This window comes from Phaseolus vulgaris, chromosome 6, assembly GCF_000499845.2.
Source record: "Phaseolus vulgaris cultivar G19833 chromosome 6, P. vulgaris v2.0, whole genome shotgun sequence".
NCBI lineage: Eukaryota > Viridiplantae > Streptophyta > Magnoliopsida > Fabales > Fabaceae > Phaseolus > Phaseolus vulgaris.
The window spans coordinates 11,139,384-11,164,994 of record NC_023754.2 but is presented as its reverse complement, the minus strand read 5'-3'; the positions used below and the strand labels follow the sequence as shown (position 1 = coordinate 11,164,994).

General features: G+C 33.2%; 3 protein-coding genes across 3 annotated transcripts; all 3 read left to right on the top strand.

Moving 5' to 3' along the window:
* Positions 1 to 7,826: 7,826 nt before the first annotated feature.
* On the top strand, positions 7,827 to 8,171 carry LOC137833370 (non-specific lipid-transfer protein AP10-like). Its single transcript, XM_068641720.1, has one exon. The coding sequence runs from the start codon at positions 7,827 to 7,829 to the stop codon at positions 8,169 to 8,171; it is 345 nt and encodes a 114-aa protein (XP_068497821.1).
* A 3,924-nt stretch (positions 8,172 to 12,095) lies between these two features.
* LOC137833369 (non-specific lipid-transfer protein D, cotyledon-specific isoform-like) lies at positions 12,096 to 12,425 on the top strand. Its single transcript, XM_068641719.1, has one exon. It carries the CDS (start codon positions 12,096 to 12,098, stop codon positions 12,423 to 12,425), a length of 330 nt encoding a protein of 109 aa, XP_068497820.1.
* Positions 12,426 to 23,882: 11,457 nt separating this feature from the next.
* LOC137833367 (non-specific lipid-transfer protein AP10-like) lies at positions 23,883 to 24,227 on the top strand. The gene has a single exon (XM_068641718.1). The coding sequence runs from the start codon at positions 23,883 to 23,885 to the stop codon at positions 24,225 to 24,227; it is 345 nt and encodes a 114-aa protein (XP_068497819.1).
* The last annotated feature ends 1,384 nt before the right edge of the window (positions 24,228 to 25,611 follow it).

The following is a 25,611-nucleotide window of genomic DNA, read 5'->3' as shown; positions in this document are numbered from 1 at the left end:
TAGTTGATCAGGGGACAACTGCAATTTGTTAAACGTCGGCCAGAACATGACGTCTGCCGAGCTTCCTTGATCTACGAGCACTCTGTGCACTCGTCTTCCTGCCGTGATGAGGGAAATGACCACAGGGTCGTTATCGTGCGGGATAACGTCCCGTAGGTCAGCTTTCCTTAAGACAATATCTACTTCAGGGTAATGGCTCTCGTCTACCGAGTCTACCGCCATAACCGATCGAGCGTACCTCCTTCTCTGTGACGCGGTGCATCCCCCACCAGAGAAGCCTCCCGCGATTGTTTGCACTTCCCCGTGCACAGGGACTTCATGCTGCTGTTCTCCAGCCTGGGATCCCGACGCGCGATCACCCTGCGGCTCGCGTAGGTAATCTGCTAGGAATCCGGATTTCACCAACTCTGCTAGTTGGTGTCCCAACGCCAAACAGGAGTGGAGTGTGTGGCCAAAGGCCTGGTGAAACTCACACCACTCATTCTTCTTCCTACCAAGTACCTTATCTGTCTTCTCCGGTACCCGTAGTCTCGCTGCTACAGCAGGAAGGGCGATGAGATCCGCCAATCCCACCATGAAATTGTATCTTGGGGGTGCATTATTCTCCCTTGCACGCCTCCTGCCCTGGTCCTTGCTTGGGGGATAGGGACGAGGTTTTCCCTGCACCTTCTTCCCCTCCTTGGCCTCATGCACCCTTGCTTGCTGCTGCGGCTTCCCTTGCGCTCCACGCGGTCTTGGTGGTGCAGCACTTCCTTTTTTCTCAGAAACCTCTGTTTCTGCCACTATGTGCGCCACCGCGCGTCGTCGGATCTCTACAAAGGTGCTGGGATGGCTCCTGATGAGAGACTCACTGAAGGGACCAGGCAACACTCCCTTCTTAAACGCGTGCACCAGCATATCCTCATCCTTGCTGGGCAGTCTAACCACTTGTGCTCCAAAGCGGTTGAGGTAGTCCTTCAGCGACTCGCCTTGGTACTATCGTACATCGAACAAATCGTATGACACCACTGCGGGTGCTTTGTTAACGATGTACTGCTTAGTGAAAAGCTTTGAAAACTGAGGGAAGGACGTGATATGTCCTTCTGGTAGGCTTACGAACCATTCCAGGGCGATTCCGCTTAGGGTGCTCATGAACATTTTGCAGTACATAGCGTCTGAGCCCCCAGACAACATCATCTGAGTGTGGAACGCTGTCAGATGTGCTTCTGGATCTTCCACCCCTGTGAACGACGCCTTTACTCCCACCAGGTTGGGAGGCACCATGGTTCCCATGACTTCAGGGGAGAATGGCATGGGGAACGATCTCTGAGGCGATGGCGGCCTCGCCACCCTTTCTTCAACCACGTGCTCCCTCTATGCCTGCAACGTCCTTCTCAGCTCTTCATTGACACGATTCAGCTCATCGTTTATGCTCTGCGACGCAGCCAACTCCGTTTGCATCTTTTCTTGTTCAGCTCTCGACGCTGCGACGTTATCCTGCAGCGTGCGCACCATCTCCAGGACCTGCGCCATTGTCACAGCTCCTTCGTCAGCAGATGGCGCAGGTGATGGCTGTCTGTTTCTTGGCATCTTTCCCAGCAAAGAACTTGGCAAAACTTTGGTAAGCTTCAAGAACTGTGGTGTATATGGGACCACGATTCACTCGGGCCCCACGGTGGGCGCCAAATGATCCTGCCGACAACTCGAGCGTGGAGGAATCGCTTCGCAGCTCTCTCTGCCCCGTCTACGCGACTGTGTTATCTGCAAAATCACCCTCGGAACCTTCTCTAGGATCTCCAAACGCGACCTGCAAAACACACAGACGGCGCCTCTAGCGACCGTTTGCACTCCGACGATCAAGTTAGATCACAGGACCACCAAATGAGAAAAACTAGTAGTGTATGTGAAAACTCTTGCTCTCTGTTTTTTTCTCTCTCTCTGAATCTCCCCTAATTCTCTTTTATGCCTTTTCCTGTATCTGGGCCTAACAGAATTCTATTATGCCCCTCTGGCATGTGTCAGAACCCTGTTATGCTTTTCTGAGACAACGTACCTCCAGAATCAGTAGAGTGTGAGTGTCTGTGCGCGTCTGCGCGTCTCTGCGCTTGGCTGCGCTTGTCTGTACCTTTAGCAGTACGGAGTGCACCTTTATCTGGACCGCGCCCTTCTCAGATGATGACACGTGGAGGCATGCGACTCACATCTAACCATACGCGTGTCACTACTTGAAGGGCTCTAGCGCTTCTCTTTGTGCTAAGTTATTCCCTTGCGGAGTAACTTAGCATATTTCTTCCATCTGGGTAAACCGCATACTCTCAGGAGAACGCCAGGTGTGGCTGGTCTAGGCACACTCACCAAACATTGCTCTCTGCGTAGACGGCTTACCCTTCACGGTGTCACGCACGTAATGGGTTGAGGGAATCACCAATCACTGACCGGTTTACTAGCTCCCTCAGGCCACTCTCGTGCACGATTCCCTGAGATGTGCTCATGCGAGGTCCGTGCGTAACGCTCTCGCTGGGAACCTCAATCCCAGTTTAACTGTGTGTAACACGAGACCCCGATGACATTGCACCCGATGACTGATCAGTGCTCTATTGCTTCTCGCGTTCTGCCCTAGGCGTTCATCTGGGAACTGGTCTGTTGGTGGCCACTTGGTTACTGACCGCCGATCACCGCTCTGGGTGATCTGTCCCCTGACTTCTCTGCCGCCTGATCTGTCGGTGGTCACTTGGTTACTGAAAACCGATCACGTTCACCCTGGTCTATCTGTCACCTGGTCCACGTGTCACGCTGCGAATGGTCCACGTGGCTGTCTGCTGCTGACGTCATCGACTACCGATGACCGACCGGATCACCTATAATAATGAATTTCCATTTACCCATATATATAAATAATTTAGCATTCATTCTATAGGTAATTGGAATAAAATTTATCAGTAATCTGGAATTAAATAAAACTTAAAGATTTGATCACTTTGGTGATTACAAATCTATCATACAAATAATTCCATAAATAATATCATTAATTGAAATAAAATTTCATCATCCATAATTTGGAATTAAATAAAACATAAAGATTTGATCACTTTGGTGATTACAAATCTATCATACAAATAATTCCATAAATAATATCATTAATTGAAATAAAATTTCATCCATAATTTGGAATTAAATAAAACTTAAAGATTTGATCACTTTGGTGATTACAAATCTATCATACAAATAATTCCATAAATAATATCATTAATTGAAATAAAATTTCATCCATAATTTGGAATTAAATAAAACTTAAAGATCTGATCATTTTGGTGATTACAAATCCATCATACAAGTAATTCCAAAATGTCAATTTAAAATTAAGTACATAAAGCGGAAAAAATAATTTTCCATTCCTCACTTTCAGTCAATTAATTAAACTTTAATTTAATGAACATAATAAAATTTCATTAAAACTTTAATTAAACTTTAATTTAATGCAAATAAAATTACATTAAAACATAATAAAATTTCATTAAAACTTTAATTAAACTTTAATTTAATGCAAATAAAATTACATTAAAACATGATACATAAAACAGAAAATAATTTTTCGTTACTCACTTTTAATTAATTAATTAAAGTTTAATTTAAATATAAATTTAATTACATTATAACATAACCTAAATTACAGAAAAGTAACAATTGATTAAACTTTAATATGGGGTGCAGCAAATAATTCATGCATTTCATGATGGCAGAGAATAATTCATACATGGATTGACTAATTGGATTCTTTTCATGCATTTTATTATATTATATTATAATATAATATTAATAAAATTGACGTATTTCATTATTTTATATTTCTAATATAATATTAATAAAATTGATAACCTAAGGCACAGTAAATCAAATTTGCTTCTTTTTCATGAAGCAAAATTGCTTAAGGTGCAGGGATGCCGTTAACCACCCCTCTCAATGAGTCACCGTGCCGCAGCAGCAGTAGCCACCGTTTTGCGCATTTGGGTTCAAAAGGTTTTACGCCGTTAATGGTGTTGATCCATAAACCCTAATTTTAAAAATTAGGGTTCTTCAATTGGGATTAATTAAAATTAGGGTTCTTTAATTTTGATGGTTTAGGACAATTAGGGAACTATCATAGAGGAATGAAAACCTTAATTTATAAATCCTAATTTTAAAAATTAGGGTTTATGATTTTGGAAAAGCATTAATGGAGAATCACAACATGAGCAACGAGGCTCTGATACCACATGTAAGTCAAAACTTGAATAAACGTAAATTGAACACATGCAATTATGTTCACAAATAGATCTTATCATATCATGACTCTCACACAATCATACGATCAAGAAGGAATAGACACACTTACCTATCCATGAGTGATCCTATTTGAGCAATTACTTTATCTCATTTGTCCCAATCTATCTCTTGCAATTCCGTTCTTGTCACACACTTTCGTGATGGTTAACAGTGAGACAACTATTATTTGCAGAGACAGAACCCTATAACCTTTAGTACCCAATCTCCATCAGATGTAGGTTTTCATTATGTATATCATCAGATATATATTTCTCACATTAACCAATGGGCCTTTAATTCTATTATTATTATTAAATCATATTTAGGCCCAAAGCCCAAACTCTAAGTCATGTGAGTCACTTTATAGAAATTAATTTACATAATTTCTTACATCTTCACCATAACATATTCAACCATAGTTTATTAGGTTTTTTTTCTTCTTTTTCTATTTTGTACATATTTGATTCAATAGATTTAACATTACTTGAAGACATAGTTCTTTCTCCAATAAAAAATTCCCTCCCCACGAAACTGACATATTCAATGCCCACAAAATTCCTCAAAAAATTTCCCAAACCAAACCAGCAGCTCATTCAACTATAAAATTTCCAAACAAAAATATAAACCGCAACAACGATAAATTGAAAAAAAAAACTGCAACATCATTTAAGTTCATTCAAATCCATATAAAAAATGAAACTTCTATTTAAATTTATCTTTACGCAATTTAAATCGAATCTTCGACGGAGAGAATACGCATGCATGAAGAGGGAACTAGAGCTGAAACTTAAATAAAGAAATAAAGAAATAAATAAATGATAGGAAGAAATAAAGAGAAGAGCAAGGTGGAAGGCAGAGAGAGAAGAAATAGAAGAGAACATGACATGTAGAGGGAGTGCCGATAAGAGGAAGCAGCAAAGTGGAGGGAGACAACGCAGGCGGAGGACAATTCATTACAATAATTCTAGTTACTCCATCTAATTCATTCTTTCACGTGCAAAAATTTCAAAATATTACAAACTATTATCAATACTTAAAACTAACTGCTATAACACTCACAACTTTCAGCTCCAAATGAAAATCCTTAGACGACCTCTGCACCACATCAACCAAACAAAGAAAAACACACAAATTAAATAATCAATCTATTCTTAAAAACCAAACGTTGAACCAACAATGAACTCGTTAGAACCAACAATCAATTGAACTTTTAAATCAATAGTAGAGGTTAAGTTGCAAAGCACCAAAACCACAACAGATTCAACCTCTTTTCGATTTCGAAGATTGAAACCAATTACGTAGTCTCATTAGATGACTCACCACATCAACAAATAAATTGGTGCAACAACAAATGTGGACACGAAGAAATCGAGGTTAGAACAAGTGCTCGATAGGACAACCGCAATAGGAACAAATGAGGGTGGCCATAAACGAAGTAGCGTGGGTTCAAAGTGTGGTTGACCCACTCTAATCTTCTAAAGTTATTGTTGTGTGACCATAGTGTGGATGAGGTCTTCTCTAATAGTGTCTGTGATTTGGCCCACACTATTTTTAGGTGGCTAATTCGTTGATTTCTTGTAGTGTTGACTTGTGTTTGAATTGTACAAAATTAAATACTATATCATATCTATAATATCATGTAACCTCATTGGAATAGATGTCGGCGATTGAAACAAATTTGACATTTCGTTAACCCAATAAATTATTATTTAACATTGCACGAAACTTTTATTTATTATTATTTTTAATTCAAATATTGGAACATACCTTAATAACTTAAAGAGAATGAATAAATATAACACTTTCTTTCATAACTCAACAAATTATCATTTAACACTATAGAAAATTTAAGTCTTGTTTTTATTAGTGTTGTTGTCTGTTCTTATTACTATTATTGGGGTCTGAACCTAAGCTTCCTTTGCTACCCAGATATTTAATGGTTAAGTTTATGCCCATCAAAAGCCCTGATAATTGGTCATGCTCACTCTTTTGTTTTCTTTATCTCTTCCCTGCTATCATTTAATGGAAGTATCGTTAAAAGGCAAAAAGAAAGCACTACAAAGTTAAAAAACAATAACCCATTTAATTCACAGTTGTGACAACTTGAAAGAAAGTGAAAAACAAATGGTGAGTATGCAGTGTTTACTGAATGTACTGCTCATTTTCCTCATCTTCATCTTTAATTAGTCACTATCCAATTACTGCGGTGATGTTGTGAAATTGCTTGCAGAACATCTGGATTAAAATGCCCTTCACCTTACTTAAATATACTTAAATAGACATATATGACGCTTAAACATGCTTCAGATATCATATTGCTTTGCTTTAAGTGATGTACCAAAATATTGGTTGACACTACCTTTTGGATTGACTAAAGCAAAAATTATATTCAATCAACATTTTTTTTTAAACTTTTGTGGTTATGATCGTTGTTGCTGCTATAAAAGGTTGTCAATGATTTTATTTAATACATTTTATTGCAACTTTTATACATGTATTAGTAACTAATCAATGGCATTAGAAATATTCATAGCTAATTCACTTTTATAATAACTTTATGACAATGTTTTTTAGACAACTTATTTTTGTTAGAAAATGACATTGGTATTCATCAGAAACTTTAATTTATCATCACAAAATTCGTTACTATTTATAACAACAACAAAATGTATTAAAAAGTATTTTTTAATGATTAATATATTTTAAACATTTGACTAAAACTAGAATTACGTTGGTACCATGTCAAAACTGACAGTGTACAATTTCAACGTTTGTTATGGCTTGTGGTAACAGACACTCAATTTCAACGTTAACACATACTAACAGCCATCGTTACATTTCTGTAATTCTGGTTGAATCACTTCTAAACTAGATTTTATTTATTTATTTTTTATTTTTAATAAAAAAAAGTAAAATTACATTGATATGTACTGTGATTTGCGTCACTTTAAGTTAATTTTAAGATTTTAAAATATATAAACAGTTTTGTTAAATAATAAAAAAGAGTAGAAACGAATTAACATAAATTTGAATTAATATTTAAAAGCAACCATGGCCAAATAAATGTTTAAAAAAGTAATAGACTAACTTGACTAAACTAGTTTTACGTTAAGATGCAAAGGAAATACAAAAATTATTGATGAGTTATAAGTGTTTGACTAAGCTAAGGAAAAAAAAAGATGAAACATGGTAAACATAATTTGAATTATTTTAAGCTTACTAACAGTGTAAAATTACATTGGAATGTATTGTGATATGCGTTACTTTCAGTTAATTTTAAGATTTAAAAATATATTATGTTAAATAATAAATAAGAGTAGAAATGAATTAACATATATTTAAATTAATATTTAAAAGCAACCCTTGACCAAATAGGTTGACTAAAGTAGTTATACATTAAGATGGAAAGGGAAATAAAAAAATATTGATGAGTTATAAAAGATGCAAAGTATTAAGTGTGTATATAAGGAATGGGATGGTAAGAATGATGAAGAGATAAGTTGATAAGAGTGAAAGCAGAGAAGCATAGAGAATAAAGAGAAAAGATGAAGGTTTTGGCTATGGTGATGTTTGTTATGGTTTATGGTTTGGCCATAACAAGATTGAGTGAAGGTCAAATGCCTGCTAGCTGTGATGAGTATAATCCATTATTTTCACCATGTGTGCCTTATTTGGTTAATCCAGACTTTGGGATTCCAAGTCCAAGGTGTTGTGCTGGAGCTGCTCAGGTGTTTGGAAAAGCCAATAATCCTGCAGCTATTCAAAAACTTTGTACTTGTCTGGTTGCCACTATGCCTAATTTGTCGTTTAAACGTGAGAAATTGACACAACTTCCAACAGCCTGCAAGATTAAACTTTCATTCCCTATTGATAAGTGCATAAAAGCTTGAACTTATTCAACTGCTCATACCATACATTCACACTTCAATGGTTAAGTTTGATGTATGTAAAACAAATAAATATTATCAAAGGAGGTATCAACTCTTTGCAATTACTATTATTATTAGTCTACAACTTTTTATTTATTTATTTATTTATTTATGCATTTTGTGTGGATTAATTGTGGGATTAATTAAATTAAATAAAGTATTTTGGATGTTTTCACTTACATATAAAATCATATTTGAGGTAAAGATTACTAAGTTGGTACATAGTAGCTAACCAACAAAATTATTAGTCTACAACTTTTTATTTATTTATTTATTTATGCATTTTGTGTGGATTAATTGTGGGATTAATTAAATTAAATAAAGTATTTTGGATGTTTTCACTTACATATAAAATCATATTTGAGGTAAAGATTACTAAGTTGGTACATAGTAGCTAACCAACAAAAGTAAGAGATAAGAATACTTAAAAATTAAAAAACATATAACCTCAAACAAATCATAATCATATCTTGCATGTTTCTAAAGGTAGGAGGTTGGTTGTCGTTTGTTCCGAGTAGACCGTTTTAGAAAGGGAAGTGATACCCGTTGTAGTCTGCATGGGTATCATGTTTTTTTTTTTTCTATAAACAGGTTGGGATAAATATTAGTTGTGTGGCTATTTAATAAAACTAATAATATCTTGTAAAAGATAAATAAGAATAATAAAATAAATAAATATTTATGTTTGGTGGTGAAGGTTAAATAAGTTAACACTACAATAAAATTATTAAATAAAACTAATTTTAGGTATCAAAATAATTAATTATTATATTAATTAAATTAAAGATCATCTTATAAATTATAAAATTATTATTATTTAAAATAGATTTTATTATTAATAAAAATTCATAAAATCATTTTTAAATTAGTGCGAAGTAATAATAAGAGGAATAATTATGAACAAAAATGTGGAGAGTTAAAGAAAATAAAAGCCATTCTTAAATATGGTCTAATTGAAGTGATAGAAAAATATGAATCCAAATAAAAGCCATTCTTGTATATATTTTTCTCTTAATTTATATTTTTTTAATGATAAAATTATAAAAAAAATTTGACCTTCAGTAATTGATCCAAACCACACTATCTCAATATACTTGAAGTCAAAATAATAAATATAAATTACTATATAAAAGGTTGAATATAAAAGTCTGATGATAAAATATTTCTCAAATCTATCTTTAACTATTAGTCTGATAAAACCAATTTATTAAAATGTTGGTACTTTTGTTGCATCTGTAAACTAAATAAATTGTATTTATTTACCGCAAAAAATTCATAGATAATCACAAATTATTTACACAATGTTTTATAGATTTTTATCCATAAACACTATAATTTCATGTTTTTTTTCATGATTATTATTATTAAATCCTTATTATAATTAAATTATGCTTTAAGAAATTCTATAAATAAAAAAATATCTTTAACCACCACACACTAGATAAACTTAGTGATTATATTACAATTATTATTTTTTTATTATACTTTTTATTATTACTATGATTATTATTATTAATTTATTATTAATATTATATTATTATCAATAATATAATTATTATAAATATTATTTAATTATTATTGATATTCTTATTAATTTAAAAAAATTATATTATTAAAAATATTAATTATTACTACTAACATTAGTATTATAGAAATTCTTACTATTAATTATTATTATTATTATTATTATTATTATAAATATTAATTTTATTATTACTATTACTATTAATTTTATTATTAATATTTTATAGTAATAATATTATTTTTAATATTTTTATTTTTAATATTATTAAACTGTTGTATTTTGTAAGTAGAAATTTATATGTAATATGAAATGTATTTACGGATATATATTTTTGGATAATTTATCTAAAACGTAAAATTTGTATCTACCTTTGAATTTATTTATCAGAAGCTACAGATTTATGGGTAATAATTTTTATGTAGTACGGAATTTATATATATATATATATATATATATATTTAAATCTGGATATCTAAGTAATAATTATGATAAATTTGAAATTTTTTTAACACTATTTTAATGAATTAAAAGTATGAATTAATCGATAAAAAAACACTTAAATCCAAAGTTTTGAAAAATTACTAAAATCACTAAAAAACAAAAACTGATTTACCTACGGACCAAGCAAAAATTCGTAGGTAAATCAGTATTATCGACAGATTTTTCATGTAAAAAAATCGTATGTAATGTTGACGTATGTAATTTATCTATGAAATATGACCCTATGGATAACAACAAAACGTAGGTAATACCCACGAACAGTAGTCCGTAGGTAAAATATACACATACATTACCCACCAACTATATTTCATGGGTACATTCGTAGGTAATCGTACATCCATCAAAATGTCTATTCATGCATTTAAATGAATGCTTTTTTTAAAACATGAATAATTTAACATATCCAACACACATTTAATTTCAAATTCAAAACATAACATAATTGAAGTCTCCATACGAAAGATAACTTAATATAAAAATCAAGTCCAGATGGTTTTAATTTTAGCTTTTTTAAATATAGAGTTATATGAAGCTACATGCTGCTTTCACAAATGAGGTTGATGACCAAAAGGATGTACTGCTTCTTTCATCACAATTATCCCCAAAATTACTAACCCTGTTAGATTAGAGGACTTTAGACCAATATCATTAGTTGGCAATTTTTACAAAATCATAACAAAAATTCTAAATAGAAGACTGCAGAAAATCATGCAAGCTGTAAACTATTTATTTATTTTGGATCTGTATACTAAATAAATTGTATTTATTTACCGCAAAAAAATTCATAGATAATCACAAATTATCTACAAAATGTTTTATAGATTTTTATCTATAAACACTATAATTTCATGTTTTTTTCATGATTATTATTATTAAATCCTTATTATAATTAAATTATGCTGTAAGAAATTCTATAAATAAATAAAAAATCTTTAACCACCACACTAGATAAACTTAGTGATTATATTACAATTATTATTTTTTTTTTTTATTATAATTTTTATTATTACTATGGTTATTATCATTAATTTAATATTAATAATTATAATAATAATAATAATATTATATTATTATTAAATTATTATTATTACTTGTTGAGATTGTTTTTTAACGAAACTTCATGCTTCGAAAGGAAGGAAAGGAAGAATGATACTAACCAATGATTTCACATGCTCGGTGAGTTTTGGTTTGACAGCAAGTCAACCAACCAAAACAGTTTTCAATCTTTTCAAAAACACCTAAGTATAAAACAATCGGTTGTTTCGACAAAACAACAGGTTGTTTTTCACTTAGTTTGAAAAACACTTTAAACTTAAAAGATTTGAAAACACTTAAGCTTTAGATTCAACAAAGACTGGATTACAGAGATAAACTACCCCAGATCCTACTCTAAAACACAACAGCAACTTCAAGCAACTCAGCCTTCCATCAAACGCTAGGATTTGGATTCTTCAAAGCTTTTGATCACACTTGATTCAACAGCTATAAGTAATTGGATGTTGGCTGGTGCATACAAGAGAACCTGTAGAAGTGGAAGGGTTTGTTGGTGTATAGGTTGTTGGCAACGAAGCATTGAGCAATCTTATTCGGGGATAAAATTGTTGCACCAGTAGAATTATAAACTGACTCAAAGGTCCAGAGGTGAGTTTGAGTATGCATAACAGGTACACTAGATGTTTTCCCTATATGCAGAGGTAAGTTTTGATGTGCTGGTAAAGGGTGGAAAAGGTGTGGTCAAGGGTTGTTGCACTGCTAGCTAAACCATCTATGAGGTACTGCAGAAACACTTTGAAGGCATGCAAAATAAGACGTGGATAAGGTGGTATATTTTCTTGTTGTGTAATGTTCTGGTTTTGGCTATGGTGATGTTTGTTATGGGTTATGGTTTGGCCATAACAAGATTGAGTGAAGGTCAAATGCCTGCTAGCTGTGATGAGTATAATCCATTATTTTCACCATGTGTGTCTTATTTGGCTAATCCAGACTTTGGGATTCCAAGTCCAAGGTGTTGTGCTGGAGCTGCTCAGGTGTTTGGAAAAGCCACCAATCCTGCAACTATTAAAAAACTTTGTACTTGTCTGGTTGCCACTATGCCTAAATTGTCGTTTAAACCTGAGAAATTGACTCAACTCCCAACAGCCTGCAAGATTAAACTTTCATTCCCTATTGATAAGTGCATAAAAGCTTGAACTTATTCAACTGCTCATACCATACATTCACACTTCAATGGTTAAGTTTGATGCATGTAAAACAAATAAATATATTATCAAAGGAGGTATCAACTCTTTGCAATTACTATTATTATTAGTCTATAACTTTTTATTTATTTATTTATTTATGCATTTTGTGTGGATTAATTGTGTGATTAATTAAATTAAATAAAGTATTTTGGATGTTTTCACTTACATATAAAATCACATTTGAGGTAAAGATTAATAAGTTGGTACATAGTAGCTAACCAACGAAAGTAAGAGATGTGAATACTTTCAAAAGCATATAACCTCAAACAAATCATAATCATATCTTACAAAATATAAATATTAGTTGTGTGGCTATTTAATAAAACTAATCTTATCTTGCAAAAAGGTAAATAAGAATTATAAAATAAATAAATAAATATTTATGTTTGGTGATGAAGGTTAAGTAAGTCAACACTATAAAAAAATTATTAAATAAAAACTAATTTTAGATACTAAAATAATTAGTTATTATATTGATTAAATTAAAGATTATCTTATAAATTGTAAAATTATTATTATTTAAAATAGATTCTATTAATAATAAAAATTTATAAAACAATTTTTAAATTAGTATTTAACCATTAGTTACTAACTATTTTATATTCTAAATTAGTATCTATTAGTCTTCTAAAGTCTAATTTTAAATTTTAATTACTAAAACCTTAATAATTAATTTAAACAACAATTTATAAATCATTTTGTTCTTTTAGTACTTTATGTTGTAGGAAAATTGTGTGTCCTCTAACACTTAGTTATATAATTTATGGCAAACTGAGTTGGTAAAACATAAGTAAATCTAATCCATCTTTTAATTTGTTGTACGAAGTAATAATAAGATGAATAATTATGAAAACAAAATGAGAAGAGTTAAAGAAAATAAAAGCCATTCTTAAATATGGTCTAATTAAGTGATAGAAAAATATGAATGTTCCGGTCCTAATAGTATTATATAGTTATGGAGTCGAGTTCAATGTTTATTATATATTTTTTAATTTATTAAAATGTTTTTTAAGGACAAAACTGTGACATAATTTTGAATTACAAAGCGAATAATATTTTAGATGAGTGATTAATCCTAACGATACTATCTCAATATACTTGAGGTTGAAATAGTAAATGTAAATTACTTAAAAAAAAGAAAAAGTCTGATGATAAAATATTTTGAAATTTTCCTTTAACAATTAGACTGATGAAAGCAATTTGTTAAAATGTTGGTACTTTTGTTAGATCTGTAAACTAAATAAATTGTATTAATTTACCGCAAAAATTCATAGATAATCACAAATTATCTACAAAATTAGGGATGACAAAGCCGCGCGGGCCGGCCTGCGGCCCGCTAGTTAAAAACGCGGGGCGGGTTGACCTTTTCAACCCGCTAACCTGCATTAGGCCGCGGTTCGCGCGGGCCAGCAGCGGGGCGGGGCGGGCTGACCCGCTAACCCGCAAGAAAAAAAAATTGTCATTGTTTTAATGTGTGCAAATGATGAGGAAGATTATAATTATGAAAAAATGGATGAAAGTTCTTCTAAGGCGGCATCTAATGTTATTGAAATGGAAGAATGTCAATAATGTTTATGTTTAATGTTTTTGAATTAATGTTTATGTTTAATGTTTTGGAATTAGGTATTTTTAATGTTTTGGAAGTGGAAGAATAGTGATATTTGATATTTATCTTAATTTTTAATTTTTTTTTTTACTATGTTTGAAAAGGAAGAAAAAAAAATAGGTTTGATAGCAACAAATATATAGGTTTAATTTGACAATTTTTTAAGAACAAAATGTAAAAAACAAATATTTAATTTAGAAAAAAAAAGAACGCGGGCTAGCCCGCAAACTCGCAGACCATCTCTTATGCAGGGCGGACCAACCCAGCTCGCATTTTTGCGGACCAAGCACGGGGCGGGTCAATGCCGGGCGGGCTGACCCGCTTTGCCACCCCTATACAAAATGTTTTACATATTTTTATCCATAAACACTATAATTTCATGATTATTATTATTAAATCCTTATTATAATTAAATTATACTGTAAGAAATTCTATAAATAAATAAAAAATATATATATTTAACCACCACCACACACACTAGATAAACTTAGTGGTTATATTACAATTATTATTTTCTTATTATAATTTTTATTATTACTATGATTATTATCATTAATTTATTATTAATAATTATAATAATAATAATATATTATTATTAAATTATTATTATCAATAATAATATAATAATTATAAATATTAATATTATTATTAATTTATAAAAATTATATTATTTAATAATATTAATTATTATTAAAATTAATTATTACTATTAATATTAGTATTATAAAAATTCTTACTTTTTATTTTATCAGCAAAGAATAAATAAATTAAAAGAACTTTAGAGGTGTTCCAACCCTTATATAGTGCCTATCTTGAAAGATGGCTAAAAAAGGGGCAAAAAGCTAAAGCTAGTGAAACAACTCCTGGACAAAAATCACAACCTAAGCACCTTACATATCCCCATGAAGGCAGCGGACCTACAAAATCGTGCAGATTACACGAATAAAAAGATAATGGCACGCTTAGAAGACCACCTTTCATCCACCTATTAACTTTCAGCTGCTTGGCAAAAGCCCCACATTCTAGTCTACAACTTTCATCACAATTATCCCAAAAATTAGTAACCCTGTTAGATTAGAGGACTTTAGACCAATATCATTAGTTGGTATTTTTTACAAAATCATAGAAAAAAATTCTAGGTAGAAGACTGCAGAAAATCATGCATAAAATCACAGATCATAAACAATCGACTTTCATTCAAGGAAGGGATATCCTTGATAGCATAATTGTGGCAAATGAAGTTATAGAGGAGGTAAGAAAGAAGAAGAGTAAGTGTATCATTGTTAAGACTGACTTTGAGAAAGCCTACAACTCTATGGACTAGAAATTTCTATTTTATATGTTACAGAGGATGGGGTTTGGAAACACGTGGATTAAATGGAGTAGGATCTTCTTAGAATCGTCATCTATATCCATACTTGTCAATGAAAGCCCTTATGAACAATTCCAATCTACAAAGGGTCTAAGGTAGGGTTACCCTTTAACACCATCTCTATTTCTTATAGTGGTTGAAGGCTTGGCTGGAGTCATGAGAGTGGCCCAAGAAAAAGGACTTTATGATGGGATTAAAGTGGGTTTGGATCAGGTTGAGGTTAATATGTTATAGTTTGATGATGATACTATCTTTTTCTGTGAGGATAATGTGAAAAACATGACAACAATTAAATGTACTCTAAGATGTTTCGAACTTGTGTAAGGGTTGAAGGTGAACTTTAGAAAAAGTAAAATCGCAGGTATAGGTGCACAACATACTTAAATTCTAAGATACTCTGCGATTTTAAATTATAATCAAATGGAAGTTTCTTTTAAATATTTAGGGGTTCCTGTCGGAGATAATTGTAGGAAAAAAGTGTTTTGGAATGACATGATATCAAAAATTAAAAGTAAGCTTTCTAGTTGGAAAGGAAAACATTTATCTTTTGCTGGAAGAGTTACTTTGATAAAAACTGTCATTTCAGTTGTCCCTTTATATTACTTATATGTATTCAAAATGCATATACGGTTGGGAAATTAATCACAGGATTACAAAGAAATTTTTTATGGGGACGAGGAAGTGATAAAAGGAAGATAGTCTGGATCAAGTGGGACTTCCTATGTCAATTCAAATCGGAAGGAGGACTAGAAATTAAGGATGTAAATCTGTTTAATATGGCTCTTCTTGGGAAATGGAAATGGAGACTTGGTTGTGAAAAATCAGGACTTTGAAAACAGGTACTTGAATCTAAATATGGTTCTTGGAGAGGATTGGATGATAGTGTTGTGCCAAATACTAAATCTTGGTGGTGGAGAGATATCAAGAAGGTGTGTGGAGGAAACTCAAATTCTTGGTTTGATAGCCATAGAAGATGAAAGGTCGGTGCAGGGAGTAATATTCTGTTTTGGACAGATTATTGGATAGGGAATGATACTTTGAAAAATAGATATCCCAAAATTTTCTCAATCTCAGTGCTTAAAGAGGGTTCTATAGATAAATATGGGGCATGACATGAAAACCAGTGGGTATGGCAAATAGAATGGAGAATAGACTGGTTTTTATGGGAAACTGAAATTATAAATGAATTTATGGATGAATTGAAGACTATTAAAATAGATGCTTGTAGAAATGATGAGTGGATGTGGGTAGGTGATACTTCAAATTCTTTTACTGTTAACTCTGCTTATAAGATAATTTTCAATAATGCAGTGGTGGATCCTGTTGAAATTTTTTCTTTGGCTCAAGTAAAGGCGTGGGCATGGGTAAGTTATAAATTTCCAAAGTCAAATTTCTCTTATTCTGATTGGTGTATTAATGTATATGAATGTTAAAAATCACTACATTGATGATTAACGCCCTTTATCTGGTTTTGGCTGGATACTTGATTTACATGAGAGGAATTTTCTTGGCGTACAACTATAGTCACAATGGATTCTTCGAAAAGTGCAGTATATAGCAAGGAGACAAAGTATTTCTTTTGAGCTGATATGCTTATATTCTAGAATTAGACTAAGTTGCTGAATTTCTTGATAGATAATTTGACTTATGTATTGATATCCTGATGTTTTTAAAGAGGTTTAAGCTTATCAGAATTATATGAGCAGAATATGGCTAGGTTTTGATCATTTTTACCTGTAAATCTCATTCCTCTAGCATAGGGGATTTGTGTACATGGATTGGAGTACCCCAAGTACTCATATTTATTAAATTTTTATTGCTGGCTAATAAAAAAGTCCACTTGAAATATAAAAAATCCAAACAAATTTGAAACATAACTAAAGATCCTTAATTCAAAAGTCAAGTGAACTTGTAATGTAATTTGTTGTTCAAAAAAACTACAAACATGATCCTAATAGTTTGCATAATCATTATCTTCTTGTTGTTGCCTGGGTGGTTCCTTTTGCCTTGGTGGTTCTTGTGGCGACAATACTTGTTGATATTGTTGTTCAATGGAACTTCGTGCTTCGAGAGGAAGGAAATGAAGAATGATACTTACCAATGATTTCACATGCCCGATGAGTTTATCATTATGTTCCTTATAATTTCGGGCTTCTTCCTTTAACAACAAAACGCTTGGTGAATCCTTAGAGGAATTCAAAGATTGATTATAGGTGAGAGTATTACCACGTTTAAATTTATGAGTCAGGTCTCCAACCTTGTAGATTTGACCTTTCTTCTTGCCACCTGCTACAAGAAGCCAACTTTCAATTATAATTTTGTCTTCCTCTGCAGAATCTATGGGGGGTGACAATGTTTAGGATTAGTATGTCTATAAAGTTGTTAAAAGTGATACTTTCCTAAAAGAAAGCTTTACAAAGCGCGAAAAAAAATTAAAGAGGGAAATAATAAAAGTTTGTTTTGGGTTTAGGTTTAAAAACATCCTAAACTTGTCAGGGGTTTCGAAAACTCAAGTAAAAACCTTGTTAAAACTAAATATTTAGAGAGGTTATTAGAACCTCCGGTGACAAAACCCTATTAAAACTAAATATCTTTTAGGGTAGTTTAGCGGGAGAAATTGCAATTCCAAATAAATGTAAAAAAAGTTTCATTAAAATTATTTTTTTCTTATAATGATATATTCACTTAAGCACACATAATTATCTCCAAAACATCCATAAAGAGAAAACTCTTACAATATTTTAGGGTGTTTTTTTTATCAGCAATGAATTAATAAAATAAAATGGGACACTTAAAGGGGTGTCCCGACCCTTATACATAAACCACTCCTAACTCAAGCAATCAACATAGCAAAGCAAAGTTAAAAGATAAAGCACTTAACAAAACACAACTCAAACTATTTGGGACTCCCACAAGAGACTTGAGCTGCATAAATCCAGCAAAAAGACAAGCTGCTGGTAGTAACAAACTTTTGGACTGCCTCTGGATAGGTGAGAAATAAGACCTCCCTCCCTTCCCTTTATATGAAGCTAGTGTCGGTTGCAGTAGAAGGACACGGACGATTCTGATGAAGAGGCGTACAACTACTAGACGTCTTCAATTCCTAAGGGTATAAATCCTCCCAACACAAAGAGTGATCTCACAAACCATGAATCCTCACAACCGTTTTTACAAGAAAACGAGCACCAATGCATATTGGGAAGTGCTCACAAATGAGCCAACACATTTTATCAACAACCGAACCCAACCTGGACGTTCAAATTGAGCATATATCGTTTCCATAGGTTGAAGAGAGGATTAGTGCTGCTCTGAATACTCAAAGCCTACAAACAGCCTGCATATAAGCACACACAACAAAGGCCAACTAGATCACATCTGCATCGTGTCACCCTTCGCAGCGCCAAGACCGTATACCAGCACAATGGTATCAGCTCCAACATTTCCTCTGTTCAATTGTGATCCCCTTAGATACTTACAACACAAGAAACACCACCACTCCAGCACCGAAATCCATTAGACCATCCTTAAGACATCATGTCCTCACCAACCCACACAACAGAAGTTTAGCTACAAATCATCCTTAGACCATACGACAACCACCCCAGAAGAAGCCAGATAAACTAGCAACCCAGCCCATACCGCAACCACACGAGCAGCCCCACACCATCCCAATCAGCATCAAAAGAAAATGCATACCAGGAGTCCTGACCACCCGAAGCAGCAGTTGTTGGCACGACAACTGCTGTAGGACCGAACAACTAGCACAAGAATTTGGGCATAGGGAACCAATTACAATAGACTAGGTATCATATGCAACCATACCAACCCCAACCCCTACTGCATTTCCGATCGCCAAACCTCCCTGAAAACCTCATCAAGGAAAACAAGGTTCCATCCTCAATAGAGACATGGCTGCAGTAAAACACAGTACCTTCGTAGATAATAGGACCACCCAAGGGCCCAAAGCTTTTCTTGAACAACCTAGCTCTATACAGCTTTGTTGTCAATAGTTACTTTAGCACTCCCCACCTTCCTCCTCTTTAGCGGTTTAGTTCCTTCTGGTCCCCCTTACTTATAACTCTTGATACAAGATATTGGATTCAAGATCCAATCCCCGAAGGAGTAATTAAACCTTGTACCTTATGTCTATAACCACAATTTAAGTTGGGCTTTTTGGAACACCTCTTCTGCGTCTACTACTCCTTGCTTAAACACAACCGAGTTTCTGTGCTCCCAGATACACCTTACAATAGCTGCCCATATACCTTTCCATACCATGTTTTGTTTGTTGCTGGCCTGGGTCAAAAAGAAGCTCTCAAAGTGGCTCTTTAAGTCATTATGTTGGACAAACAAAATACCAATCCACCTATAACATAGAGCCCACACGCACACACACACAAAGCCACACCATATTCCAAAAAGATGTTGATATGATTTGATCTTGTCTTGGCATAACGCGCATAAGGTAGATTCCAACGCCACCCCTCTCCTATTGAAACACTCTCTAATTGGTAGTCTACCCAACAGAGACCTCCATTCAGTGGTCGTGACATTGGGAAAGGCCTTGGCCTTCCATAGGAGCTTAAACGCTTCAATGAGGCCTTTCGCCACTCTTAGCTAAACACTCATATGTTGATTTCACAGTGAAACACCCTTTTTCATTGTTCCCCCACACTCGTATGTCTTGCTCCTCCCTGTTAACAGTGGCCCTTGAAATGTGTATTGCAAGATCTGTTTCCAACATCGATTCCCATTTAAATTTGTCATGCATCCAGCTTAAGGTCCATCGCCATACTGACCCTTCTCACACACCTACCTCTTCCACCTTTTGTCCCTGGTTAGACGATAAGGAATGCAGTATGGGGAATAAAGTTTTGAGATTATTGTTCCCAACCCACACATCCTCCCAAAATTTAGCATTGTCACCACGACCTAGTTTCCATCCAATTTCTGCTTGGAACCATCCATCTCCTCCTCCCTCCCTACACACTTTATCAAGGTCCCTCCACCACCATGATTGCATTTTCAAAGGCGTTTGCATTACCTCACTTTCTATTCCATATTTTGACTCGAATAAATCCTTCCATCTCCCTTTCTCGTCCGAGGACCAACGCCATCTCCATTTGGCCAATAGAGCATAATTAAAGTTACGAATGTCTGTGAGTCCCAACCCTCCCTCCTCTTTGAATTTGCATAGGTTTTCCCAGCTTACCCATGAGATCAGCTTCTTCTCCTCCCCCCACCCCCACAAAAACCTCCTTTGGATACTAGTGATACTCTTACAGACCAAGTTCGGTGCTCTGAACAGAAACAAGTAATACAAAGGTACTGCAGTGAGGACAAACTTTATAAACAGATTCTCCCTGCCATGGATAAAAACCTCCCTTTCCACACACTGAGCCTAACTTTCAGTTTGTTTAAAACCGGCTCCCATAAATTTTTCTTCCTTGGGTTGCCTCCCACCTCAAGCCCCAGATATTTGAACGGTACCTCCATCTGAGCACAATTCAAGGTCTCTGTGTAACAAAGGAGATTATTTCTATGAACATTGATGCCTGCTAACTTTGACTTATGAAAAATAATCTTCAAGCCTGAAGCTAGCTCGAAGCCCCTAAGGATAGCCTTTAGGGTCGCCACATTGCAACCCTTTAGTTACTACAAGAAAGAGGAATGGAGCAAGCGGGTCTCCCTGCCTCAACCCTCTTTTAGTTTTGAATTCTCCGTCGGGCTTCCATTAACTAGCACTGAGATAGTAGCACTTTCCATACAACCTCGGATCCATCTAATCCACTAACTATGGAATCCTAGCTTATGTAGCATATCATAGAGGAACTCCCATCGAATCGAATCGTAAGCTTTTTCAAAATCCACCTTCAGACATAACCCTCTTCTCCCGCCCTTTCTAAGATCCTCCACCACTTCATTACCCATAAACAAACTATCTAGAATCCCTCTATCCTTCAAGAAAGTCGATTGACATTCGTCAATAATCATGGGGAGAACCTTCTTGATCCTTCAAGCCAACACCTTGGATATATATTTGTATATGGCGCCTACTAAGGATATGGGTCTGTATTGATCTAGGTGAACATGATTCCTTACTTTAGGTACTAATGCTATGAATGACGCATTGCACCCCTTTGGTATACAACCTGTTTCATGAAAAAGGGTCATCACTGTCGTGAACTCTTCCTTCAAAAACTCCCAACTCTTCTTTAGGAAATTAAAATTGAATCCGTCGGGTCCGGGGCTTTTTGAACCTTCACATTGCCACACCACATCCCTTATTTGCTCCTCGGAGAACCCTTCTAACATACTCAAGTTATTAGATATAGATAGAGACTTGAACTCAACCGCATCAAGTCTTACACCTAGGTCTTTTGTCGCTTCAAATCTGTTATGAAACTACTTTTTTGCTTCAGTACGAATTGTGTTAGGCTCCTCACTCCACAAGCCCTCAACCTCAACTCCCTTTACTTCATTTCTAATTCTTCTCTATCTCAAGGAAGAGTGGAAGAATTTTGTACAAGAGTACCCATTCTTGAACCAGCTTACTCTGGCCTTTTGGCGGAGGAGGGATTCAAGCTTTATATTAGTTTCCTTCAACCGACTTACTAGTTCAACCCTTTTTAACCTTTCGCTTTCCAATAAGACACCATTGCAGTCTTGGCTATCTAGGTCCTCAATTTCCTACAAGATCCTCTACTTAATAGTCTCGATATTGCCGAAGACATTCCTGTTCCAGACTTTTAAGTCGCCCTTCAAGTGTTTCAATTTTTCTTTGACTTTCATGAACCCGCTCCCCTGAACTGAATTTGAGGTCCATCTACCCTTCACCATCTCCATAAAACCTTTTTCTGACAACCAAGCGTCGATGGTTCTAAAAGGTTTAGGACCCCAATCCTTATCCATGGACTTTACAACCAGCGCACAGTGGTTAGAAACTTCCATACGTTGCACGTATTGTTTACACATTGGCCATATTTGCATCCATTCTTCACAGACAAGCACTTTGTCTAGCCTGCTCTTAGCCGACCCATTAGAGTTGAACCAGGTAAATTTCTTACCAACATAAGGAAGCTCGAGCATAAAGTTGGCATCGATGAAGCAATTGAAATCTCTTATTTCGCTTGACTGGTTGTCCCTTGCCCTTACACCTTTCCTTTCACTTTGGCTTCTTACAGCATTAAACTCACCGTAAAAGCACCAAATCAGAACTTGGGTCCCTCTAAGTGTCTATTAAATACCACTTTAAGCAGTTATTCTACAATGTAAAGTTCATTAACTTACATACCTTTAAGTACACATAATTTGTTGCTCATACATCAACCTTTGAACAAAATACTTTAAAACTGTAAGTTTGATATACTCTCCATTAAAATGTCCTTCACCTTACTTAAATATACTTAAATAGACATATATGACGCTTAAACATGCTTCAGATATCATATTGCTTTGCTTTGAGTGATGTACCAAAATATTGGTTGACACTACCTTTTGGATCGACTAAAGCAAAAATTATATTCAAGCAAAAATTCGTTACTATTTATAACAACAACAAAATGTATTAAAAAGTATTTTTTAATGATTAATATATTTTAAACATTTGAGTAAAACTAGAATTACGTTGTTACCATGTCAAAACTGACAGTGTACAATTTCAACGTTTGTTATGGCTTGTGGTAACTGACACTCAATTTCAACGTTAACGCATACTAACAGCCATCGTTACATTTCTGTGATTCTGGTTGAATCACTTCTAAACTAGATTTTATTTTTTTATTTTTTATTTTTAATAAAAAAAAGTAAAATTACATTGATATGTACTGTGATTTGCGTCACTTTAAGTTAATTTTAAGATTTTAAAATATATAAACAGTTTTGTTAAATAATAAAAAAGAGTAGAAACGAATTAACATAAATTTAAATTAATATTTAAAAGCAACCATGGCCAAATAAATGATTAAAACAGTAATAGACTAACTTGACTAAACTAGTTTTACGTTAAGATGCAAAGGAAATAAAAAATTATGGATGAGTTATAAGTGTTTGACTAAGCTAAGGAAAAAAAAGATGAAACATGGTAAACATAATTTGAATTATTTTAAGCTTACTAACAGTGTAAAATTACATTGGAATGTATTGTGATTTGCGTTACTTTCAGTTAATTTTAAAATTTAAAAATATATTATGTTAAATAATAAATAAGAGTAGAAATGAATTAACATATATTTGAATTAATATTTGAAAGCAAACCTTGACCAAATAGGTTGACTAAAGTAGTTATACGTTAAGATGAAAAGGGAAATAAAAAAATATTGATGAGGCATAGTATTAAGTGTGTATATAAGGAATGGGATGGTAAGAATGATGAAGAGATAAGTTGATAAGAGTGAAAACAGAGAAGCATAGAGAATAAAGAGAAAAAATGAAGGTTTTGGCTATGGTGATGTTTGTTATGGGTTATGGTTTGGCCATAACAAGATTGAGTGAAGGTCAAATGCCTGCTAGCTGTGATGAGTATAATCCATTATTTTCACCATGTGTGCCTTATTTGGTTAATCCAGACTTTGGGATTCCAAGTCCAAGGTGTTGTGCTGGAGCTGCTCAGGTGTTTGGAAAAGCCAACAATCCTGCAGCTATTCAAAAACTTTGTACTTGTCTGGTTGCCACTATGCCTAATTTATCGTTTAAACCTGAGAAATTGGCACAACTCCCAGCAGCCTGCAAGATTAAACTTTCATTCCCTATTGATAAGTGCATAAAAGCTTGAACTTATTCAACTGCTCATACCATACATTCACACTTGAATGGTTAAGTTTGATGCATGTAAAACAAATAAATATTATCAAAGGAGGTATCAACTCTTTGCAATTACTATTATTATTAGTCTACAACTTTTTATTTATTTATTTATTTATTTATGCATTTTGTGTGGATTAATTGTGTGATTAATTAATTTAAATAAAGTATTTTGGATGTTTTCACTTACCTATAAAATCACATTTGAGGTAAAGATTAATAAGAGTAAGAGATGAGAATACTTAAAAATTAAAAAACATATAACCTCAAACAAATCATAATCATATCTTGCATGTTTCCAAAGGCAGGAGGTTGTTACTGTATTAGTGTATAGAAGCTCTCTGAGGATAAGGTTCTTGGTTTTAGATTTTGTTTGTCGTTTGTTCCAGATAGAGAATTTTAGAAAGGGAAGTGATACCCGTTATAGTCTGCTGGGTATCATGTGTTTTTTTTTTTTTTTTCTGTAAACGGGTTGAGATATATATTAGTTGTGTGGCTATTTAGTAAAACTAATAATATCTTGTAAAACATAAATAAGAATAATAAAATAAATAAATATTTATGTTTGGTGGTGAAGGTTAAATAAGTTAACACTACAATAAAATTATTAAATAAAACTAATTTTTGATATCAAAATAATTAGTTATTATATTAATTAAATTAAAGATCATCTTATAAAATATAAAATTATTATTATTTAAAATAGATTTTATTATTAATAAAAATTTATAAAATCATTTTTAAATTAGTATATTACTAACTACTTTATATTCTAAATTAGTTTATATTTGTGTTCTAAAGACTAGTTTAGAATTTTAAATTTTAATTGCTAAAACCTTAATAATTAATTTAAACACCAATTTATGAATATTTTTTTCTTTTAGTACTTTATGTTTTTGGAAAAATTGTGTGTCCTAACACTTTATATAATTTATGGCAAGCTGAGTTGGTAAAACATAAGTAAATCTAATCCATCTTTTAATTTGTTGTGCGAAGAAGTAATAATAAGAGGAATAATTATGAACAAAAATGTGGAGAGTTAAAAGAAAATATAAGCCATTCTTAAATATGGTCTAATTGAAGTGGTAGAAAAATATGAATCCTAATAAAAGTCATTCTTATATATATTTTTCTCTTAATTCATATTTTTTTAATGATAAAATTATAACGTAATTTTGAACTTCAATGATTGATTCAAACGATACTATCTCAATATACTTGAAGTCAAAATAATAAATATAAATTACTATATAAAAGGTTGAATATAAAAGTCTAATGTTAAAATATTTCCAAATCTGTCTTTAACTATTAGTCTGATAAAAATAATTTGTTAAAATGTTGGTATTTTGTTGGTA

Excerpts from the sequence above, each read along its gene's own strand:
- LOC137833370 (XM_068641720.1), top strand. The coding sequence starts at position 7,827 with ATGAAGGTTTTGGCTATGGTGATGTTTGTTATGGTTTATGGTTTGGCC.
- LOC137833369 (XM_068641719.1), top strand. The coding sequence starts at position 12,096 with ATGGTGATGTTTGTTATGGGTTATGGTTTGGCCATAACAAGATTGAGT.
- LOC137833367 (XM_068641718.1), top strand. The coding sequence starts at position 23,883 with ATGAAGGTTTTGGCTATGGTGATGTTTGTTATGGGTTATGGTTTGGCC.